The sequence below is a fragment of the Aedes aegypti genome, chromosome 1 (genome assembly GCF_002204515.2).
Source record: "Aedes aegypti strain LVP_AGWG chromosome 1, AaegL5.0 Primary Assembly, whole genome shotgun sequence".
NCBI lineage: Eukaryota > Metazoa > Arthropoda > Insecta > Diptera > Culicidae > Aedes > Aedes aegypti.
Genome location: NC_035107.1, coordinates 139,870,592 through 139,889,777, shown reverse-complemented (window position 1 = coordinate 139,889,777; position 19,186 = coordinate 139,870,592). Strand labels below are relative to the sequence as shown.

The 19,186-nt window shown below is 40.6% G+C and overlaps 1 protein-coding gene across 2 annotated transcripts in view; it reads left to right on the top strand.

Moving 5' to 3' along the window:
- The window catches only part of LOC5580104 (serine/threonine-protein kinase Smg1), a 136,661-nt gene that overhangs the window by 107,313 nt on the left and 10,162 nt on the right, over positions 1–19,186 (top strand). For both annotated transcript variants that reach the window (XM_021848697.1, XM_021848704.1), the window contains exons 7-9: positions 8,967–9,875; positions 13,085–14,020; positions 14,994–16,521. In XM_021848697.1, the coding sequence (XP_021704389.1) occupies positions 8,967–9,875; positions 13,085–14,020; positions 14,994–16,521 (3,373 nt within the window). The remainder of the gene's footprint in view (positions 1–8,966; positions 9,876–13,084; positions 14,021–14,993; positions 16,522–19,186) is intronic.

The following is a 19,186-nucleotide window of genomic DNA, read 5'->3' as shown; positions in this document are numbered from 1 at the left end:
GGAAATATTGAATTAGTACAGTGAAATATATTGGTAATATATAGAATTAGTTTATTTGTTGTTTTATTTTCTTCTTATATTTTTCCTTTGATTTAAGATATGCGGACCATTTGATAAATGATGAAGTAGACTATGAGCTTACTATACGAGGGAAATTTGAAGAGACTAAAAATGACGTTGAGGCAAAATATCGGCTGTTGAGATACTTGTTTAAAGAGGACGAAAAGGAGGGCAGAGTGTATGAATCTCCGTTCACGATCGATCAAGAGTACGATTTAATTTGCTCTCGAATCTCAGAGTTGAGAAATAAATTGGCGAATGGTTTGGATGATAGATCGTTATCCCGCTTGAAGCACTATTGGGGTAGGGTCTACCGGATAATGACGAAAGATGGGGAGTCGGAGCGAATGCGAAGGGAATTGTTGAAAGACATAAGGGCAGAGTTGAGTAGATTTGAAGGACGAAAGGAGTATGAGCGACGGCCAGATCCGTTTGACTTTGAAGGTGCGGATAAATCAATACAGAATGGCGCAAAGCAGAAGGAGCAGGTCACTAAGAATGGGAGTCAGGAAAAGACAGAGCGCGTAGTAAGTGAGAGGGAGAAGGTTTTGGAAGCGCAAGTAGAGGAATTGCAACGGAAGTTGGAAATTTTGTTGAATGCATCTACGGGAGCTAAAGGTGGAGACGAGAATAGCGGCATGGAGAGCGAAAAATTGGCGGATGCAAATGATGGTAGCAAAGGATACGCGGGTTTGGTGAGCCATAATGAGAGTCAGAATCGGCGAGAGAAGGTAGACAGGGACTGTAGAGCTTCACTAAGCGGTCAAGGCTCAAAGGAGAACGTGGTCAATAGGAATGTTGAACGGGAAAGCGGAGCGTACAATAGGGATCGAGAAAGCTATGAGAGAGATTGTTACTACCAGCGCGAGAGCAGAAACTATAGGGCAGCTGCCAACCCAAACACGCACAGAGGGAGTAGATATCAAGGAAATGAGGGGTACGAGGACTGGTATAGGCGGCGAGATCAGTGGAACTGCGACAGACTCGATGAGGACCACTACGGTGGAGCGGAAGAAAGGCAACGTCAAGGTGGACAGATGCAGCATCAACGAGGTGTAAATGTGGGCTTCGAACAGCAGCGATTTTCGGAATACGTAGTTCGAGCACCAGGTGGTGTGCCGCGTAGAGCAGAGGAGTACGGTGGCAGAGACAGCTACGAGGCACAACGAGACAGTTCTGCGTTCCGTAACGAACAGTTTAGGAATCCGTACGAGGGAAATCGCCTAGACCGAACATGGAGGCATCGACCGAGTTTGCAGGTGGACTTTGCACAGCGTCGGTTCGAAGATAATGGAGCGCGAGTTTGGAGTCAAGGCGAACGGGTTAGACGATCTTCTGGAGTCAACGCGAGAGCGCAATTGGACTTCAGTTCAGATGAGTTTTCGGACGATGAAGATGGATGGACTAGAAGGCAGTTCAGACCGAGGCGCAACTTCAGAAGAATCACCGAGGCGGAGATAAGAGACGCTGACCGTAGAATGGAGAAATGGCACTTGAGTTTCAGCGGTGACGCGCGGAGCAGATCGCTGGAAGATTTCTTGCTGAAGGTCCGTCGTCTTGCCGCGATGGATCGCATCGCTGACGATGTCCTTATGCAGAGGATACACACGATTCTGCGAGGGGAAGCCTACGACTGGTATCTCTGTTATGCGGATGAGTTTCATGATTGGGAACAGTTCGAAGAGAGAATCCGGTACATGTACGGCAACCCCAATAATGGGATGCTAATGGGGGTTGGGCTCTATGGTTTTCACTCAACAGTCTTTTACGGATGCATGTCTCGTGTGGGGATTTTTTTTATTTCCGTACAAAGTGGGCCGAAGGGTCTCAGATTTTCATGAAACTTTTTCCACAGGCAGGGCTCATCAATATATGAATAAAAAATAATTGAGAAAAATTTAGGTTTGCTTATTTTCCCGGAAAACTACGTTGGAATTTTTTTGTTTTCCTCTGACACTACTTACTTTGAAAAATCAAAACTGTAGAACGAAGCATCGTAGAAACAAAGTTTTTTTTATGGAAGTGAAAGCAAATTTTCTCAGGAATAAAAAAATAACTGGAAAAAGTTTTCCAAAAAAATTTCCACCGTTGAGAAAATTCGTAAAGAAAAGCTGGAAAAACTATGCTCCAACTCGTGAAAAATTTTCAAACAAATATTTTTGAGAAGATAATTTCATACGCTTTAGTCGCGGAAATTTTTGAAATGTACTTTTTTTCGTTTTTGAGTTATGGCCAATTTTGTAAAAAATGTGAAAATGTGCCATTTTGAGCCTTTTCTTTGAAAAATCATAACTCAAGAAAGAAGCATCGTAGAAACAAAGTTTTTTATGAAAATGAAAGCAAATTTTCTCAGGAATAAAAAAAAATATTAACTGGAAACAGTTTTCCACCAAATTTTCCACCGTCGAGAAAATTCGTAATGAAAAGCCGGAAAAACTATGTTCCAATTAGTGGAAAACTTTCAAAAATATATATTTTTGAGAAGATAATTTCTTAAGCTTTAATCGCTGAAATTTTTGAAATGTACTTTTTTTCGTTTTTGAGTTATGGCCAATTTTGTGGAAAATGACCATAAAAGCCTTTTGTTTGAAAACCCATATTTCAATCGAAGCATCGGAAAAACAAAGATTTTTTATCAAAGCAATTGCAAATTTTCTAAAACATCTGAAAAAAAGATATGTGATTGGTTTTAATGAAGTAGAAGTCGAAATGGATGATATTTTTCATGAAAAATTACACCGCTAAGAAAAACTAAAAAAAACTGTTTCTGCCTCAATTTTTCATTACACTGAAAAGGGATTCTTTCTTTTCTATGGAACAAATAATATTATTATTTTTTTTTTAATTTTATTTATTCAATTTTTTAGTATATAACTTACATTTTCATCTTAATACTATCTATTTTTTCAACCGGGAAGATTGTCTTTGGTTGCTAACACCAGAAGATTTTCGTTTCTTTGTATTATTAAGAACAAAGCATGCTGTATTTTCTTGGTTTTCATGTGCATCTGAGAATTCACTAGCAAAAATGCTTTGTTCGTCTTTTGGTATAAATAAATGATATTTTTTTGTTCCAGGAATTGGAACAAGGTTAGAAAATCTTTCCTGATGAAATTTTTCAGCCTCTGAATAGTCATTTTCAGTTGCATAGATAAATTCCCAATCTTTTTTAAATTGGTCTTTCACCTTTTGCGACACAGCCCAGTCGAAAATTTGTTTGGCGTTATTAATTTCCGCTGACTTTCTAATACTAGCATCTCTAGCCATTTGCTTAATGTCAAATTTCAAAAATGTATGCAACCATGAAAATGATTTTAAAATTAAAGAAGAATGGCACTTTTTCCCAACCTCACATGGAAAAGGTTCTTGTGATGGTATCGGTATTGTATTGGCCTTTTATTGCACTCTTGTAGGCAGGGCATTTGAAGCCACCCGTTTAATGGTCGTTTTCATGTTCTGAAGTGCATAGCTTGCACTTTGGCCTCTGCGTACAGTGTTTCACAAGATGACCCGTTAGCAGTTATATGTGTATGCCGTTGTGTATCTCTTAACCACACTCAAAAATGAGTAGCAAGTTATGTACAGTATCATTTTCCTTCTCCTACTTCTTCCTGGTATTACACCCCTGATTGAGGGAGTTCCTGCTTTCCAGCTTAGTGTGATATGAGCACTCCCTGAGAGCTTTCTTTGCTATAGTTGCAATTTTAAATATCTACCTTGATGGCTACAGCGTAGCGTCACGCCATTGCCGGGCGTATTGAAGAGCTTCATCTTCGTCGGTCTTGGGCGAAACTTCTCCAGTTGCCCCGAACGTTTAGGGTCGCCAGGTCCTCCTCCACTGCATACAGCCAGCGTATTCGTGGTCTTCCCCGAAGCCGCCGGTCACTGCCTGGTTCCCTGCTGAATATTATTTTCGCAATTCTTTCTTCCGACATTCGCACTAAGTGACCAGCCCACTGAAGTCTGCCGTATTTTACACGCTTGATAATATTCGCATCTTCGTACTTTTCGCTCGAAAACACCGAGAGCTTTCCGGTCTGACTCTTGATTTCGAACCATCCAGCGTAGCACGTATCAGCCTAATTAGTTTCGCCGAAAAACCATGTTCAGACATTATCTGCCAAAGCTCATTTATTTTCACTGAGTCGTACGCCGCCTTGAAATCAATAAACAGATAGTGAGTCTGCAAGTTATACTCCCGGAATTTATCTACCCAGACAACCAGAAATCGCATGAAAGCTCACGTTGAAACTCGTTTATTCATACTAATTACATCAAACTCGCAAAACACCGTGGCTAATCTCGTCAGATTGATGAGCTTCCTCGCATAAAACACTTCTTTTCTGAGTTCGTTTGTACATTTTGTTTCGTCCCGTACACTCGTACAAAGTAAGTCAAATCAATCCGTATTTGTTATCATAAGTTAAGTCGCATAAGATCACAGGTTAGTTCGGTTGAATATTTATACACTCGCATTGTATGTTATTATTAATCACATAATATATGCACGCATATCGCCTCCACTTTTGTACGTAGAAGGCCTTTTCGCGACACCTTATAAGTGAAATGTTGCACATACAAAGCCTCCAGGTGATTTTGTTATACGTACATTTTGGTTGTCTGGGTAGGATCATTCGCAAGCTAAACATCAGGTCCGCTGTCGAACGGCCTCCACGAAAACCAGCTTGGTATTCGCCGACGAAGGACTCCTCAAGCGGTCTCAGTCTGTTAAACAGGATGAGCGACAGGATTTTGTAGAGTAAAGTGGGGCAAAAGTTCGAGTGGGGTAAGAGTTTCTTTTTAAGATTTGTGGCTCAATTCAAAACAAATCTTATAAATGTCATGGTGGTTCAATTGCTATTCAAATAAGAGACTTTCACTCCAAATATCATAAAAATCGATTGAGACTTGGAAAAGTTATGGCTATTTGTTGTTTTTCGACGTGAATATTGTTATTTTTGGTCAAACTTTCGTTGCATGGTACCAATTGAAGATAAAATCTGTTTAAATATTTTATGTAAGGGCGTTTCTAGGCCTATCATAAGGTTGCTTTGAGGTGTATTAGTTTTTGCATAAATGCTTGAAAACAGTTTTTGGCCCATAGTGGGGCAAAAGTTCGAATCAGCGGGGCAAAAGTTCGACCCACGTATAAAATCACGGAAAAATTTGCAAATTGCCCAACATCCACATATTATCTTCAAATTTAGTTAAATTTGTCTGATCGTGTGAAAATTGTCACCAAAATTTTACATTTCCACTTAGTTTTGCGAAAAACTGCTATTTTTGAGTATATTACAATTAACTCGGTTTTGGGTAATTTTTTGATGAAAATTTAGTGTGTATTTTTCGTCAAACTTAAGTTTTCGATTGGTGTAAGGTATGCCTGTCATAAAAGAATCGATATTTTGTGTTTTAGCCAGCGAACTTTTGCCCCACACTTGATTCGAACTCTTGCCCCACCGGTGGGGCAAAAGTTCGAATAAGACAATCAATTTTGAAACTGTTATATCTAAAAATGAGTAAATATTTTGACACTAGTTTGTTTAGCAAAATTATAGCCAATATGTTGAAGGTTCACTGTATGGTATTTGTTTTGTTTCAACTGCTATTGTTTTCCTGGAAACTTTGATTATACCACTAAGGTCGAACTTTTGCCCCACCTTACTCTATGCCAAATTCAGCAGGGTAATTCCTTTGTAATTGGCACACTCCAGTCTGTGCCCTATCTTGTAGATTGGGCGTATGAGGCCACCCAACTAGCTGGTGGGCAATTCTTCGTCCTCCCATACCTTCAGAAGTACTCGGTGGATCGACTGATAAAGCTGCTCACTTCCGTGTGGACCCACCGACCATAGGAGAGGTTAAAAAGGCGAGCTGAAGAACTGTAAGGCTGCAATTTTACATACATAGAGGAATTCACGTATTCTCGGCATCTAAGTCGATGCCGAGGTCTTGTCAGTGTATCTATTGTCGGCAGCTTTCTCACAAGAACTGCAGGCGAATCTCTTCGGCAGCTCCAAATCAGTCCGAATACATTTCAATTGATCACATCTTTGGCGAAATTCTTTGTTCAGTCTTGGAAATCTCGTCAGTGGGAAGCTGACAGAACAAAGGATGCTCTGATATTTTCATTGGTGTGTTTTCATAGAAAAATACTGTGTATTTGGCGTTTGAAATTTGATTGCCGATAATATTCGAATGGTGCTGAAGCCGTAAATCACCCTATGTCATGTGAGAGGCACGATTTCCATTACTATAAAATCATGGACCAGCCGAGAACACACACCTGTCTTTCCCTCGAATGTCACAACTATGGGGCGACCTCAACCGCTTTGCGAAGAACACTTTTGACCTCTAGAGCATTTTACATGAATCTAATAAGTTAACCAATCGATCGCTGAAATGATTCCATTTTACATTTTGTAAATTATGCCTATCGTCCATTATGCCAAACGTAAAATATGCCTATACTATCGTACTTATGCTCAACGTCCGTATGCCTAACGTCGTGCAGCCCTTTACTTCGAGTCTTGCTGTCCTGTGCTGCTCCCTGTTCTGTCGGGTACCGGCCACAAGCATACGGCTTCTTCACGTCTGTCACTCTCTGGCACTTTCATCAAACCAGTCGTCCTTTGTCGTTGACCAGTGCCAATCACTTCCCACGCCGTTGTTGTCGCAGATTGGTGGCTAGGGTCCCACAGGCTATTGACATCTCCAGAAACGTTGATTCTTTCCAAATGCTCGTCTACCTGCTGACGGTACTAAGCAGCTACTCCATCAGTCAACAAGCGTTGAATATTGAAGCGCAGCGTTTTATTTGTTCTGGAACTCGAGACGCTGTATAACCGCGCCCGAATTCTAGTTTAATCGAGATAATAATCCGAGTCGATATTAGGGCCTCGAAAGGGTCTGACGTCAATGGCATCTAAGTAATATCGCCCAACTATCAGCACGTGGTCTATTTGGGAGTTGGTATCTCCAGATGTGTTTGCGGATATTCTTGCGTACGTAGTAGGTACCGCTGATCGCCATCCTCCTAGCAGCACCGAAGGTTAGTCTGTAGTTTAAAAACTTGCCCTTCAGTCGCAATACACAGATTCGGTCGCTTACTGGTTTCCACCGAATAACTTGATAACTTTCCAATAACTATATAGCCAACTCCACGTTCTGCTCTATAACCGCCGCTTTAGTAGATGTGGTACTTGAATGAAATGTTGTCGATGGGATCCACCGCTCAGAATTAACGTTCTCCGATTTCAGCCAGTGTATTTCCTGGCTAGCTGCCGTTCACGCTGACATTCCGCAATTCACAAGCCAGGAACCCAACACGCGCGGGTTCATTCGAAGTTCTCATTTTCCAAGATACGACTTTCGAATCGATGACCTTTATTCGTTGCTGGGTCGGTTGCCGTAAAATCAATCCGCTTGCTCATCTTTTGTCTTTCTACGTTGGTGCTGAGCCTTCGATGGGCCTTTCAACCAGAGTTGCGCTACCTCCATCGTGCCTTCTCGGTGCTAATACAGCACTGGCTTTTTGTTCTTCACATGATGACCACGGTCATAGCCATCATAACCGTCCACCTCTATCGGGTCTTTTGACCTGTAGCACTGGTTCTCTATAGTTCCAAGTTCTTTCAGACATGTTACTATGGTGAACCGTCATGCGCCAGCAGTGTTAATCAAGTGTTGGGCAATAATCAAGCGTTAATCTAAGAAATAAGTAAAAACAATAGAAACCGGCTGGTTTTGACATATTTTTGCTCTACTTATACTGGAGCAGTTACATCAATCCGTCCCCATAAATTTAATTTGAAACCGAATTTTTTGGCATTTTTATGTTTGAAAAAATCCTTGTAACAAATTTTGCTACTTGCGAAATCAATGAAGTAGTTTCGTGGAGTGATTCAGAAACGTAACGTCACATATTATGAAATCAGCATTAGGTTGACCAAGAGTATGAGTAAAATGTGGTGGGATTGTTCCAACGTGTTTGCTAGACAAGCACTACCGTTACCCCGTATCCTTATCCTCCCCCCATTAAATGGCTGTGCATATCCGACGTCTGGCTGTCACACAGCAATTCTATAATAAACTAGCGTAGTGAGATCACCTGGCGTTTACCTACATTAGCAGACGCAGTGAGGGCGGGATAATCAGTAAAGCAAAGTTTATCAATTAGATTTAACACTGGATATATGATAGAGTTTCCACACCCTTGACGCCATTGCTGTTGTCGGCGTGTGCAGTATTTCTATTAATCTGCGAGTACTTCGTATCAGCGTGGGATTCCACCCAGTTGTTTATAGATTTCGATCCCCCACTGAGTCATAATTATGGACGATAAAATGAAGCCTGAATTTCAGGGAAATAACATGATAAGTATATAACAATTTTGGGTTACGAGCTTTTAATGACAGTTTAACATTAATTCAGACAAATCATACGCATCATCTAAAGCGCCTGTTCTTGAGAGATACTTTTTCTTCAATCGTGCTCGGCATGTGCATCTATTTTGATAAAGTTTAGTGCATGACGGTGTTTATATTTCCTCTTATCTGTTGCCAAACTTAGTCTTCATGTTTTGTCACAATTGAATGCTATTCAGGACATGTGTTATCTCCTACATGCTCTGAAGTATCTTCCTTTGATTTGCCGCTTATCGATGATATACTCTGATTTGGTGAAATATAGGAACAGTTATTTTTGGGGGGATCACTGCGATTTCGCTGCAGTTAATTACCTAGACTTGCAAATTATGATTATAAGTGACAAAAATGTCTATTTAATAGATACATGTTGGCTTTATCAATGCGTTGTTTATTGAATAAAAAAAAGATTGTTTTTGTGCACGTGTACGTTGTCTATTGAAATAGTAATGATCTCTATTTCTGTCTTTCTATTTCCAGGGTACATTCCGGCTTGCGTGCGAACACGTGCTCAAGTCACTGAAGAAAGGGCGCGAAACTCTACTGACGCTTTTGGAAGCATTCGTCTACGATCCACTGGTTGACTGGGCAATCAGCGAAGACGGTGGTACGGCTGGCTTTGCTGTGTCCACTTATGGCAATCGCGAAGGTTTCAACAGCGATCTCCGAGAAGCGAAGAAGCAACTGGAACGTGAGGTGAATCGTGATACGCTGGCGATTCGATTTTCGGAAATCAAACCAGGATGGAACCGCAATCGGGACGATATCTATCAAAATTTGCTGCTGATGGAAAACTTCTTGCAAGAGCTGCAATCCAATCGCACCGATTTGGTAGATTATGAGAAGCAACGCGACTCACTATCTCGTCAGATTCAACTGATTAAGGAGGCAGAATCGTTGAACTCGGCAATTGGGAGTCACCCTTTGAACACTTTGTCGCAAAGGTACAGCGTTTATAAAAAGATAGTTGAAGAGCGCAATACGGCAAAGAAAGCGATAGAGAAGAGAGCGTCCGAAAGCGAGAAAACTCTTGAGGGCTATCGAAGCTTCATGAAGGACATCGAAAGTGGCCAATTACAGGAATATCTCAGGAGCATCAATGCCAATCCTGAACAATACGTCAGTTCCGAGTTCGAGTTGGTGGAGGAGTTCTTGAATCAATCGAATCTGCGCGATACCTTCCTCACAGCGAATGCATGCCGGCATGAACTTAACGAGAACACGTTCCATACTACAGTGCTGGTAAAGCGTGCTCTCGAAACATTGAGCCAATTCAGCGCTATCATTTGTTACTATCCGAAAGACTATGAACAAACCCACCTCGACTACAAGTACCTGGATTGGTGCAGGAAACTCGTCAGTGAAGGTTCTGCTTCGACATGCCAAGAGGTAAAACTATAAAATACCTTAAAATTATATGTTTGGTCTATTCTTCACACTATGTGATGGTCCATTGTTTGTCCATTTCGCTATCATTTTTTTATGGATCTCTTAAACTTGCACATACTTGGGACTGTTAACCCATTTATATAGGAAATCTCATAGAATATGGGACTGTAATGCGAGTATCGGCAGTAAAAGTGTCCACAAATCTTTCGGCTTGGCTGTTAGATTGCGGATGGAAGGGCGCAGTGGTGAGATGATCTATGCCGTTTTCCGCGCAAAATGCTTGAAATGCTGCAGAAACTGCGGTTCTTTATCGCTCACAAACGTTGCAGGCATACTAAATCGTGCGAAGACGTCCTTGAGTATTGACACCGTGGCTACTGTGGTCGTACTGTGTGTCGAGATTAAAGTGTCCATTTCCCGGCCATTTTGCTCGTCCCGGTATTCGGGACAAAAATCTATGCTCTTTCCGGGAAATCCCGGGATCCCGGGATTTATCAAATTTTCAATAAAACAAGCATTTCGGTTGAAATGAAAGTACAAATTTAACAATACAATTTTTTTCAATGAAAAACAGATAATGTAACTTTTTAAAATAAAATGTTAAATATAGCAAATGAAGTAACCTGACAAAAATCAAAACAAAGTTTGACTAATTACGGGTTTGATGGATTTTTTCAAATTATAATAAAAACTTAAGTCATAAATTTAAAGCAATTATCAATTATTTAAAACAACTTTAGATTTAACTACTGAAATTTATTGACTGAAGTTTACTACCGTGAATCGCAAGTCAGTTCCATCTGCGTTTTGGACTAAATTGAGTTGATATTAGTTTTCGTTATATCTTCTAACGATCTTTCATCTGCACTAATGAGAAATCACTTTTTGTTCAGTAAAATTAAGGAAAAACACCAATTCGAATTATTCCATAATGAACAGTGAACGCTTGTCAGTCCCACTGCAGATTTTCGTATCGTGTAACACAAAAATGAATCGTTATTTGGTCATCTTTATATTTTTCTTGGAAAGTTAACGGAAGGAAAAGCAAATTATGAAACTTTCATTGAGATCGAAACATGTTCCAATCTCCTGGGATATTTGTATGGAAAACGACCACAGAACCGACACTGCAAATCGACGTATTAGCTTGTTGATACGCGGAATAGTTGAAAAGAGCTTTCAAATTGCTTTAAATTTGATGAAATACCACTTAAATTCCAAAAACTTTACTTGCTTGTGCCAATAGTTGCGGTAAAGTGTTCCTATAGTGGAGGATCCGATAAGAAAACCACGGATACCGCAACTAAAGGAATCGTGTACCAATAGTGGAGGTATTATTTTTCTCTGACATGCCGTGGATTGCTGCGATGAAATCATTGTTCTCATTAAGTCAATGGTCGTTACTTCCCGTTATAACATTAACATGTACATTAATTGCGCATCTTGAATTTGGTCGTTTAAATGAAGTGCTTAGTACCTCCACTATTGGTACATCTACCCTACTCGTTTATTCTCTTTTTCATTATGCTTTTGTACTCTACGAAATAAGGTTGATAGTGAGGAAAAATGTCATTGTTTTTCAATGAAAATTAGTGGTTTTCATCAAATTCTACATACATTGCGGAAATCCCGGGATTCCCGGGATGTCATAAATAAAATCCCGGGAAACGCGAAATACCGAAATTTGTCAAATCCCGGGATTTTTTGGACACTCTAGTCGAGATGATTTCTGGCCATTTTGAGTACGAATCCACAATGATGAGATAGTATTCTCCGGTAATCGGCCCAGCATAATCCATGTGGACCCGTTCCCATGGTTTGGTCGAACGGGACCACGGTACCGGTGCTGATTTTGGTGGAGTCTTCGCTGCGCTGGCACAGCTTCGGCAAGATTTGACGTAGTCGGCGATGTCTTTGTCCAAAGATGGCCAGTACACGTACGATCGAGCAATCGCTTTCATACGTTGAATGCCAGGGTGGCCATGATGAAGTTGGTCTAGGCAGCGCCGACAGTACGTTCAAGGAATGACCAGACGATCGGCGAAAAGTATGAAACCTTGAACCGTGGTGAGTCCTGACGGACACAAAATTGTTTCAATTCCGGTTCGGCGACTTGCTTGAGCGTTGGGTGAGCATTGGCCTTCGTGCATGTAGCGATATACCTTTTTTTGTGGTAGGATCGGACTGAATGGCTTTCTTTACGGGCCTGTAAGGCATCGTCGAGGCTGGTCGAATAATGTCCGCATATACGGATGGTGCTGTTGGCCTTGCGCACAACTACGATTGGGGACGTCCAATTTGAAAAATCAACCGATGAATTGATGTTGACTCGTTCAAGCCTGTCAAGCTCTTCATCCACCGCATTGTACATAGCGGGAATATGGAATTCGGGGCAATAGCATCGGGGTTAATGACATTTGGGGTAATGGGGTAGAATCGCGCGCCACGCAGTCAAGTGCCGTCAGAACAGCTGAACATAAATGAACAGCACAGGTCGTTCATTCCGAATGAAGCCATTTATGCCAAGGTCTACGCCAATAACATGTGGACTTGGGCTCCAGGAACGGTTTTGGAAAGGATCGGCCAAGTAAAAATTCCATAAAGGTTCAACCGAAAATCAAAATTTGTGTGCGCATCGAGTTCTGCTTAGTCACTTTTTCTAGGTCTATCAACTCGAGGAACACCGCGTCTCTCATTACATCTGTTCCTTAATGTTTTGTTCCTAGCGTACCTGTTCTGTCTCGTTTTTTCTTCTTCTTTATCCTTTTTCCTTTTTCTATATCCATTTCTATTACAACATCTTCGTTGATTCTAATTCTATTCCGCTGCTCCTCCATTCCTCATTTTACATTATTTCCTGGTTTGGATTTGACTCATGGCTTCTTTTTAATTTTTCTTCTCTTAATTGTTCACTTAAATATATTTATAGCCTATCTTTGTTTTCTCATTTACGATTATTTTTACTACTATTGCACTTTTTCTTATCTTCTTAGATCTACACATTTCTTTGCTACTATTATCGTATCTTTTTATAATGGCAATATTGTTTATTTATTTTATTCATATTTGGACTTTGAGTCCTGGCTCCTATTGCTAGCCTTTTCTCGTCTTTTTAGGCATAGTGATTCTGAAGTAACTTTTTCGATGAAAAAAAAAACTCGTGAACGTTGTAATATTTTTTTGGTAACTTTTATTTATATTATTTGCAGATTACTCAAAACTACCAACAATTCCTCGCCAATGCACGCCAACATTCATGCGGTCCGCAAGTATTGTCCTTCTCCTACCAGCTGAAGAACATCATCTCGGACACTGCTTTCAAATTGTCCGAACTGGTCGCCTGCAACGCTCAAGAACTGAATGAAAGTACCGTTCCGATTGATCAGCTGTACGAAAATGCTCTATCCACGATTAATGCTATTGCGCTGGGCAACACAAATGGTCGTCAATCTCTGCTGTTTGCTGGATTGCAGCTTTGTATGGATTTGAATCATAATTATTTGCTAATGGAGCAAACTGCATCGACTGCTGGTGACTCGTTGATAGACTTGCAATTGAATGACAACTGGTTCTTGCCAGAATTTTATATGTCAATCACGCAACTGAGTGCTTTGTATCAAATTCTGTTCGAAAAAGATACTCAAAAGGCTTCTAGTGATTGTTACGCCACGGGTCTAAGCTGTCTCTCTGCCTGCGTTGGAATCTTCGACCACCTGCACAACATGAATGAATGCATCGCTCGTGAATTCCTGTCCGATACCATGCAAGGTATCATATCCGAAAACCAAAGTGTTATCGACATGATTTCCGCTGTGTCTAATCTGCAAACGGACTTCATCCCTGTGGCTGAACTGCTCAACGAACTGAATATGCACCTCCAGTGTGTGGTCATGAATGTACCGTCAGCTCATGCTCACGCGCTGGATTCCGTTGAAGAGCTGAAACGGAAATTGGCTGCACTAGGAGACAGCTTCCGCAACCAGGAAGCTCCAACCGAAGGTTCCAAGCTGTATCTTACGTTGCATCAGTTCTTCCATGACCTGCTTGAGAAACAGAACACACTGATGCATATCGTGTACGAGAGATTCCTGACAATTCAAGAGGCTGACTACATCGATCATATCAAGGATTCGAAAGATCTGGCGGTAAGTTTGAAATTGTATAAATATAAATCATTCCAACCCAAATTCCATACAAAGTGTCTACAGCAACGATTTCAACTAAATGTTCATTAACTTGAAACATGCCAAAAGCCCATTTTTTAAGCCTTGCGGATTACCCTTTGGCTCATGGAATCACACCCCGTGTTTGCAAATTTGACAAAAAAGCGTTCCGTGAGTTATATAACAGTTACTAATGAGTAGTTTCAAAAGAACGATTTTACAGCACATCTAAGTTTTTCGGATCGTAAGACCGATGTATAGAAATAATTACTATACATCATAATAGCATCTACTATTGATCTCCCTATGCTCCTATCCGCAACACGGTGCTCGCGCCGTGTTGGGTCTCGAAAAACCTCGTTAAAGATTACAAATCGTCAATGACATTCCCATATACTAACCCACATTACACATTCATCATAACCCACCCTCAGTTTGTAGTCTTCTCGCCAGCTTAAAATTATATTTTCCCGAAACATAAGTGATTTTGATGGTTGCCATTGCTTTGCAATTCATCCAACTTCTAATCAAAACTACTAGCAAAAGCGTATCTAAATTCATCGCTCTCAGAAAAGTATAATCCCAAGCCCAGGGAATTTCGAATTCATTTGACAACATTGTACATATAAGTCAAATATAAAAGCTGCACTCTTTAAAGATTTTCCTCAAGGCCTTTTATCTCTATGTCTAATAGTTTCCAAGATATAAGTTGAAGAATTAAGCAAAATTAGGTTTTTTTCTTGTTAATGTCACGGAGGATGATGGCACATAGTGATGGGCCGAGGGGTGGTGTGATAGGCATAAAAAATAGGCTTTTCACACTTATCAACTGAATGAACATTTAACCAAAATTTGGTTCAATTTGGTGATAATTCATTACACGTTTGTAGTTTTTGCGAACACTTGATATGGAATTACTTATATACTAGACTATAGTGTTTTTTTTTCTAAATAGGTTCTAATTTTCAACAAGTCCACCTACAATGTCCTGGAAGCCATATTTGTTGTGAAACGTGTACAGGCCATGGTAGAGTTCTTCACATCCTGTCTTCAAATGGCTTGTGCATTCAAAGGAACCTGCATGGCAACGGCTTTCAATGACGACACTCTTGTTCGACCTATCCGGAAGTTTATAGCTGATTTCGTCTACCACTGTATGCTTGGTATTGGTCCAGCGGCCGCCGGATTGGTCACCTATGGTATACTCCTACGGATCAACCCACGTATTAAACAGGACAGTGAAATGATACAGCAAATGACTGGAACTGATCGTGTCAAATTGTCGGATTTGTACAATGAGAATATCGATCGAACGATGAGTGCTGAACAAATAAGTGGATTGGATTTGAACCAGGCGACGAATGCCTGTCTGCACCTTAGTTTTACATGGCGGAAGATGATGAAAGTAAAACTACTATCTGAACGTATCATGACAGAGCAAATATCCGTCACAAGATCGCAAATGCTCTTCGTCGCCCATAGCTGGTTGCATGAATTGTCCACTGCAGATAGTTCACCGACTTTGTCACAAAATGACTTGACCATCTATGCTGATGGATCGTTGATTCTGGTTCAACTGAAAAACTTGCTGGAATCATTGACATCATCGAAAGTGTCAATCATGAGATTGCGAGACGACATTACAGCCAGCACGAATGCAATCCTTCATCGTCTGAAATGGGCCTCGGGTGCCAATCCTGAACTTGTGCATCTGCTAAAATCCTTCGAACAGGCTTCAATTCAGAAACGTGACTTCATGGACGAACAACTTCTCTACTTGGACATTGCGTTGAAGCATTGCAGTTCGATTTTGAACTATCAAATCGTCCGCATGCAAGTAAATAGGCAAACTGAACAGGATCTCGATTTCATCCACGTGATTGAGAGATACAGAAAAGCCTGCATAAAACTGAACTCATGTTCGGCAATGGTAAATCAAACGGAAATTGCCCTCGTGGAATTGTTAGACCCAGAAGGACAAATCGACCACATTTGGCTGAGTAATGTGAAAGCATTGATTGACGATATGACGGATCAGGTGCAGAGTAAGATTGCCCAAACGGAAAAGATAGTCCGAAATGCGCAGGACAAGCTGCACATGAGTGCGAATGAGCTGAAAGAACTCATGGGCACTCACCACTCACTGGCCTCGGACATTCGCAATCTGCTGAAAATGAAGCTGAAGATGGAAACAACTCCGACGCTGCGGGAATATTTGCTCCGATATAAGGCATTTTTGGAAACCGTTTCCGAGCTTTACTCGAACGTGCTGAGCAAGGATTTCACCGATGAAATGGTGTGCCAAGCGAAGGAACAAGTTCGTGACGCGATGCCCAATGTGCACAAAATATTCGACCAACTGTTCCAGTTCGAGCAAAGTGGAAACGTTGAAGACGAATCTGGCGTGCCCGGTCGGGAAGAAGAAGCCGACAAATTGAGCGCCGAAATTATGGAATCACCCGTGAAAAGGCATCACATGAAAGGTAAGAATTGAGAAGTGTGTTTAAAGAGCTAATCTGGGGACTGTTGCAAGTTAAATATTGTACCTGGCTCCATCCAATTTATTTGATTTTTTTTTTATAAACGAGGACGCAAACGAGATATTTAGTAGCGTCTCCTGACCCCACGTTTCATCTACACAACATCACTAAACTGACAATTTTATAAACTTAAACAAACACTAAATGCATGGCTGACAGCAGGTCTCTTTTTAGAAATTTGGTCTCTATTTTGAGTCTAAACTGCCGTTAATCGCAAGTCAATCCCATCTATAAAAGTCTTTAATTTCAATGAAAGATCTCTAAAAATCAAAATGATATCTAAAGTTATCATTTTTTTTTTGTATTCATGAATGAATCCTGGTTCAAAAGGTTCAAAATTCTAGAAGCTTCAGAGGTTTGCGACTCTTCCACAGGTTCTTCTGCAATATATTCTCAGATTCAGCAATACTTCTAGTGATTTCTCCAGAAATTTATTTTGGAACTCCTTCAGGGATTCCTCCAGAAATACCTATTCTGATTTCTTCACCAAATGCTTAAATGCTTAGAGCAATTTCTCCATAGTTTGCTCCAGGAAACTCTTAGGTAGTGTAACGCTGCTATCTTTAGCCGCTTAATTTGTTTCCCACACACTAAGCTCATTTCACCGGAAATCGGTGAATTTCACCGTAATCTCAACAGCTGACAAGTTCGGTGAAATAAAACCCGTAATTCCATCAAAATTTTATGGATTCCGGTGATTTTTAACCGAATACTGTAAAAATTTACCGTAATCCGTTAATTTATTTCTCCGAACTGCTCAGCTGTTGAGATTTTACAGGAATCCGTAAAATAATTTAAGTGTGCATGGATTATAACAGTGATCTTCCAGATTTTCTTCCACCGTTTTCCCCACACAATGTACTAAGGTAGAAGCACCGGTTTTGGCCATACGCAAGTTGTAGTCATAGTGGATTATACACCGTTTTACATAGCCAAACAGCGTGCAACCTTTTGTATTCAGCAGATCACATCCACATGGTAGAGCTACATTCATTTACTCGTCCAAATTAATTCAAAGAAAAAATAGAAAAAAAAAAACAATTCATTACACCCGATTCTGTTTTTGCACGGATTTTTTTTTACACGGCCGAGCAAAAAATGTTTCCATACAAATTTTTTTGCCAAAACCTTCTTTTAATACATGAAACGTCGAGAAATGGTGTTACTTTTTTTACACGGTTTTTGAAATTTTGAACTGAAAACATCTCCCGTGAGAAAACAGAATCGGGTGTATCCTTATAATTTTAACTCCCATATACCTAATTTGGCACCTCTCATAAGAAATCGATGCGATTGGCCAATTTAGCAACCGAAGTTAAATCTTTAGCTGAAACTGGTTTTGGTGGCCTTTATTGACCAACAAGATTTTCAAAGCGAAAAAATGGTTTTAGCTCAGTTTCGATATTTTACATACATAATATGGATTGAAAGCTTGCATTTGACGTATTTGTAGTATAAATACGGCTTCCCATATTATTTTATTGACATTTTTTCTCAGGATGGCCAAAACCGGTGCTTTTACCCTACATGCAATAATCTTGATCATCAAGAAATTACAACAAGCGCGCCACATGGCGTTACTATTCAAAATACTTTCGCGGGCCTAACAAAACCTCCTCAAGGGCCGCACTTTGGTGGTTACTGCTCTATGAGGTTTTTCCAAAAAATCCTCCACTATTCGCAATATTGTTTTACCATCTTGGGGCACAGGTAGCCGTAGCGGTTATCGCACTGCTATTCAGCAAGACCAAGCCGAGGGACGTGGGTTCGAATCCCGCCGGTCAAGGATCTTTCGTAATGGGCATTTTCTCGAATTCCCAGGGCATAGAGTACCTTTGTACTGCTATACAGTATACGGGTCTACCCCGTTTGGCATAATGCCATTTGGCATAATGCCGTTTGGCATACAGTCGTTTGGCATAAAGTCATTTGGCATAATAGTCGTTTGGCATAATAGTCCTTTGGCATAATGGTCGTTTGGCATAATTTGAAAAAGGAAGGTACTGTATGGTGCAGTATCACCGACATAATGGCCCCGGAAGTCATGTATGATGCAATTCCAAAAAAGCTTTATTGGATATTGGTTTTTTTGAAAATGAAGATTAGAAGCATGTCCTACCAATAACTGACAACGGAATGTACGATCGCAAGCAGTTTATCCACACCTCTTTGCTTAATTGAAGGAATTTGATCAAATTCCATATTTTTCACAATTATGCCAAACGGCCATTATGCCAAATGGCGATTATGCCAAACGACCGTTATGCCAAATGGCATTATGCCAAACAGCTATTATGCCAAACGACTGTATGCCAAACGGCCTTATGTCAAACGGGGTAGACCCCAGTATACGGCTGTTTGGGCACGTCAGGAGTTAATAATCGGCTGCCCTTCTTCAGTCTCAAACCTGAGGCTTAAATAAGGGTGAGATTATAAGGATGTTGTAATTTAGTTTAAATTTTCACCCTTATGGTTTCGTATTATGCGTTTTACACAGTACATTCTGTGGGGACAGCAGGGACAAAAGTCCAGGGGCTTAACGGACAACAAGGGGACCTCGGTGAGTAAGGGAGTTGCCCAGAATGTGGTGGAGTTCACAGTGGGCACT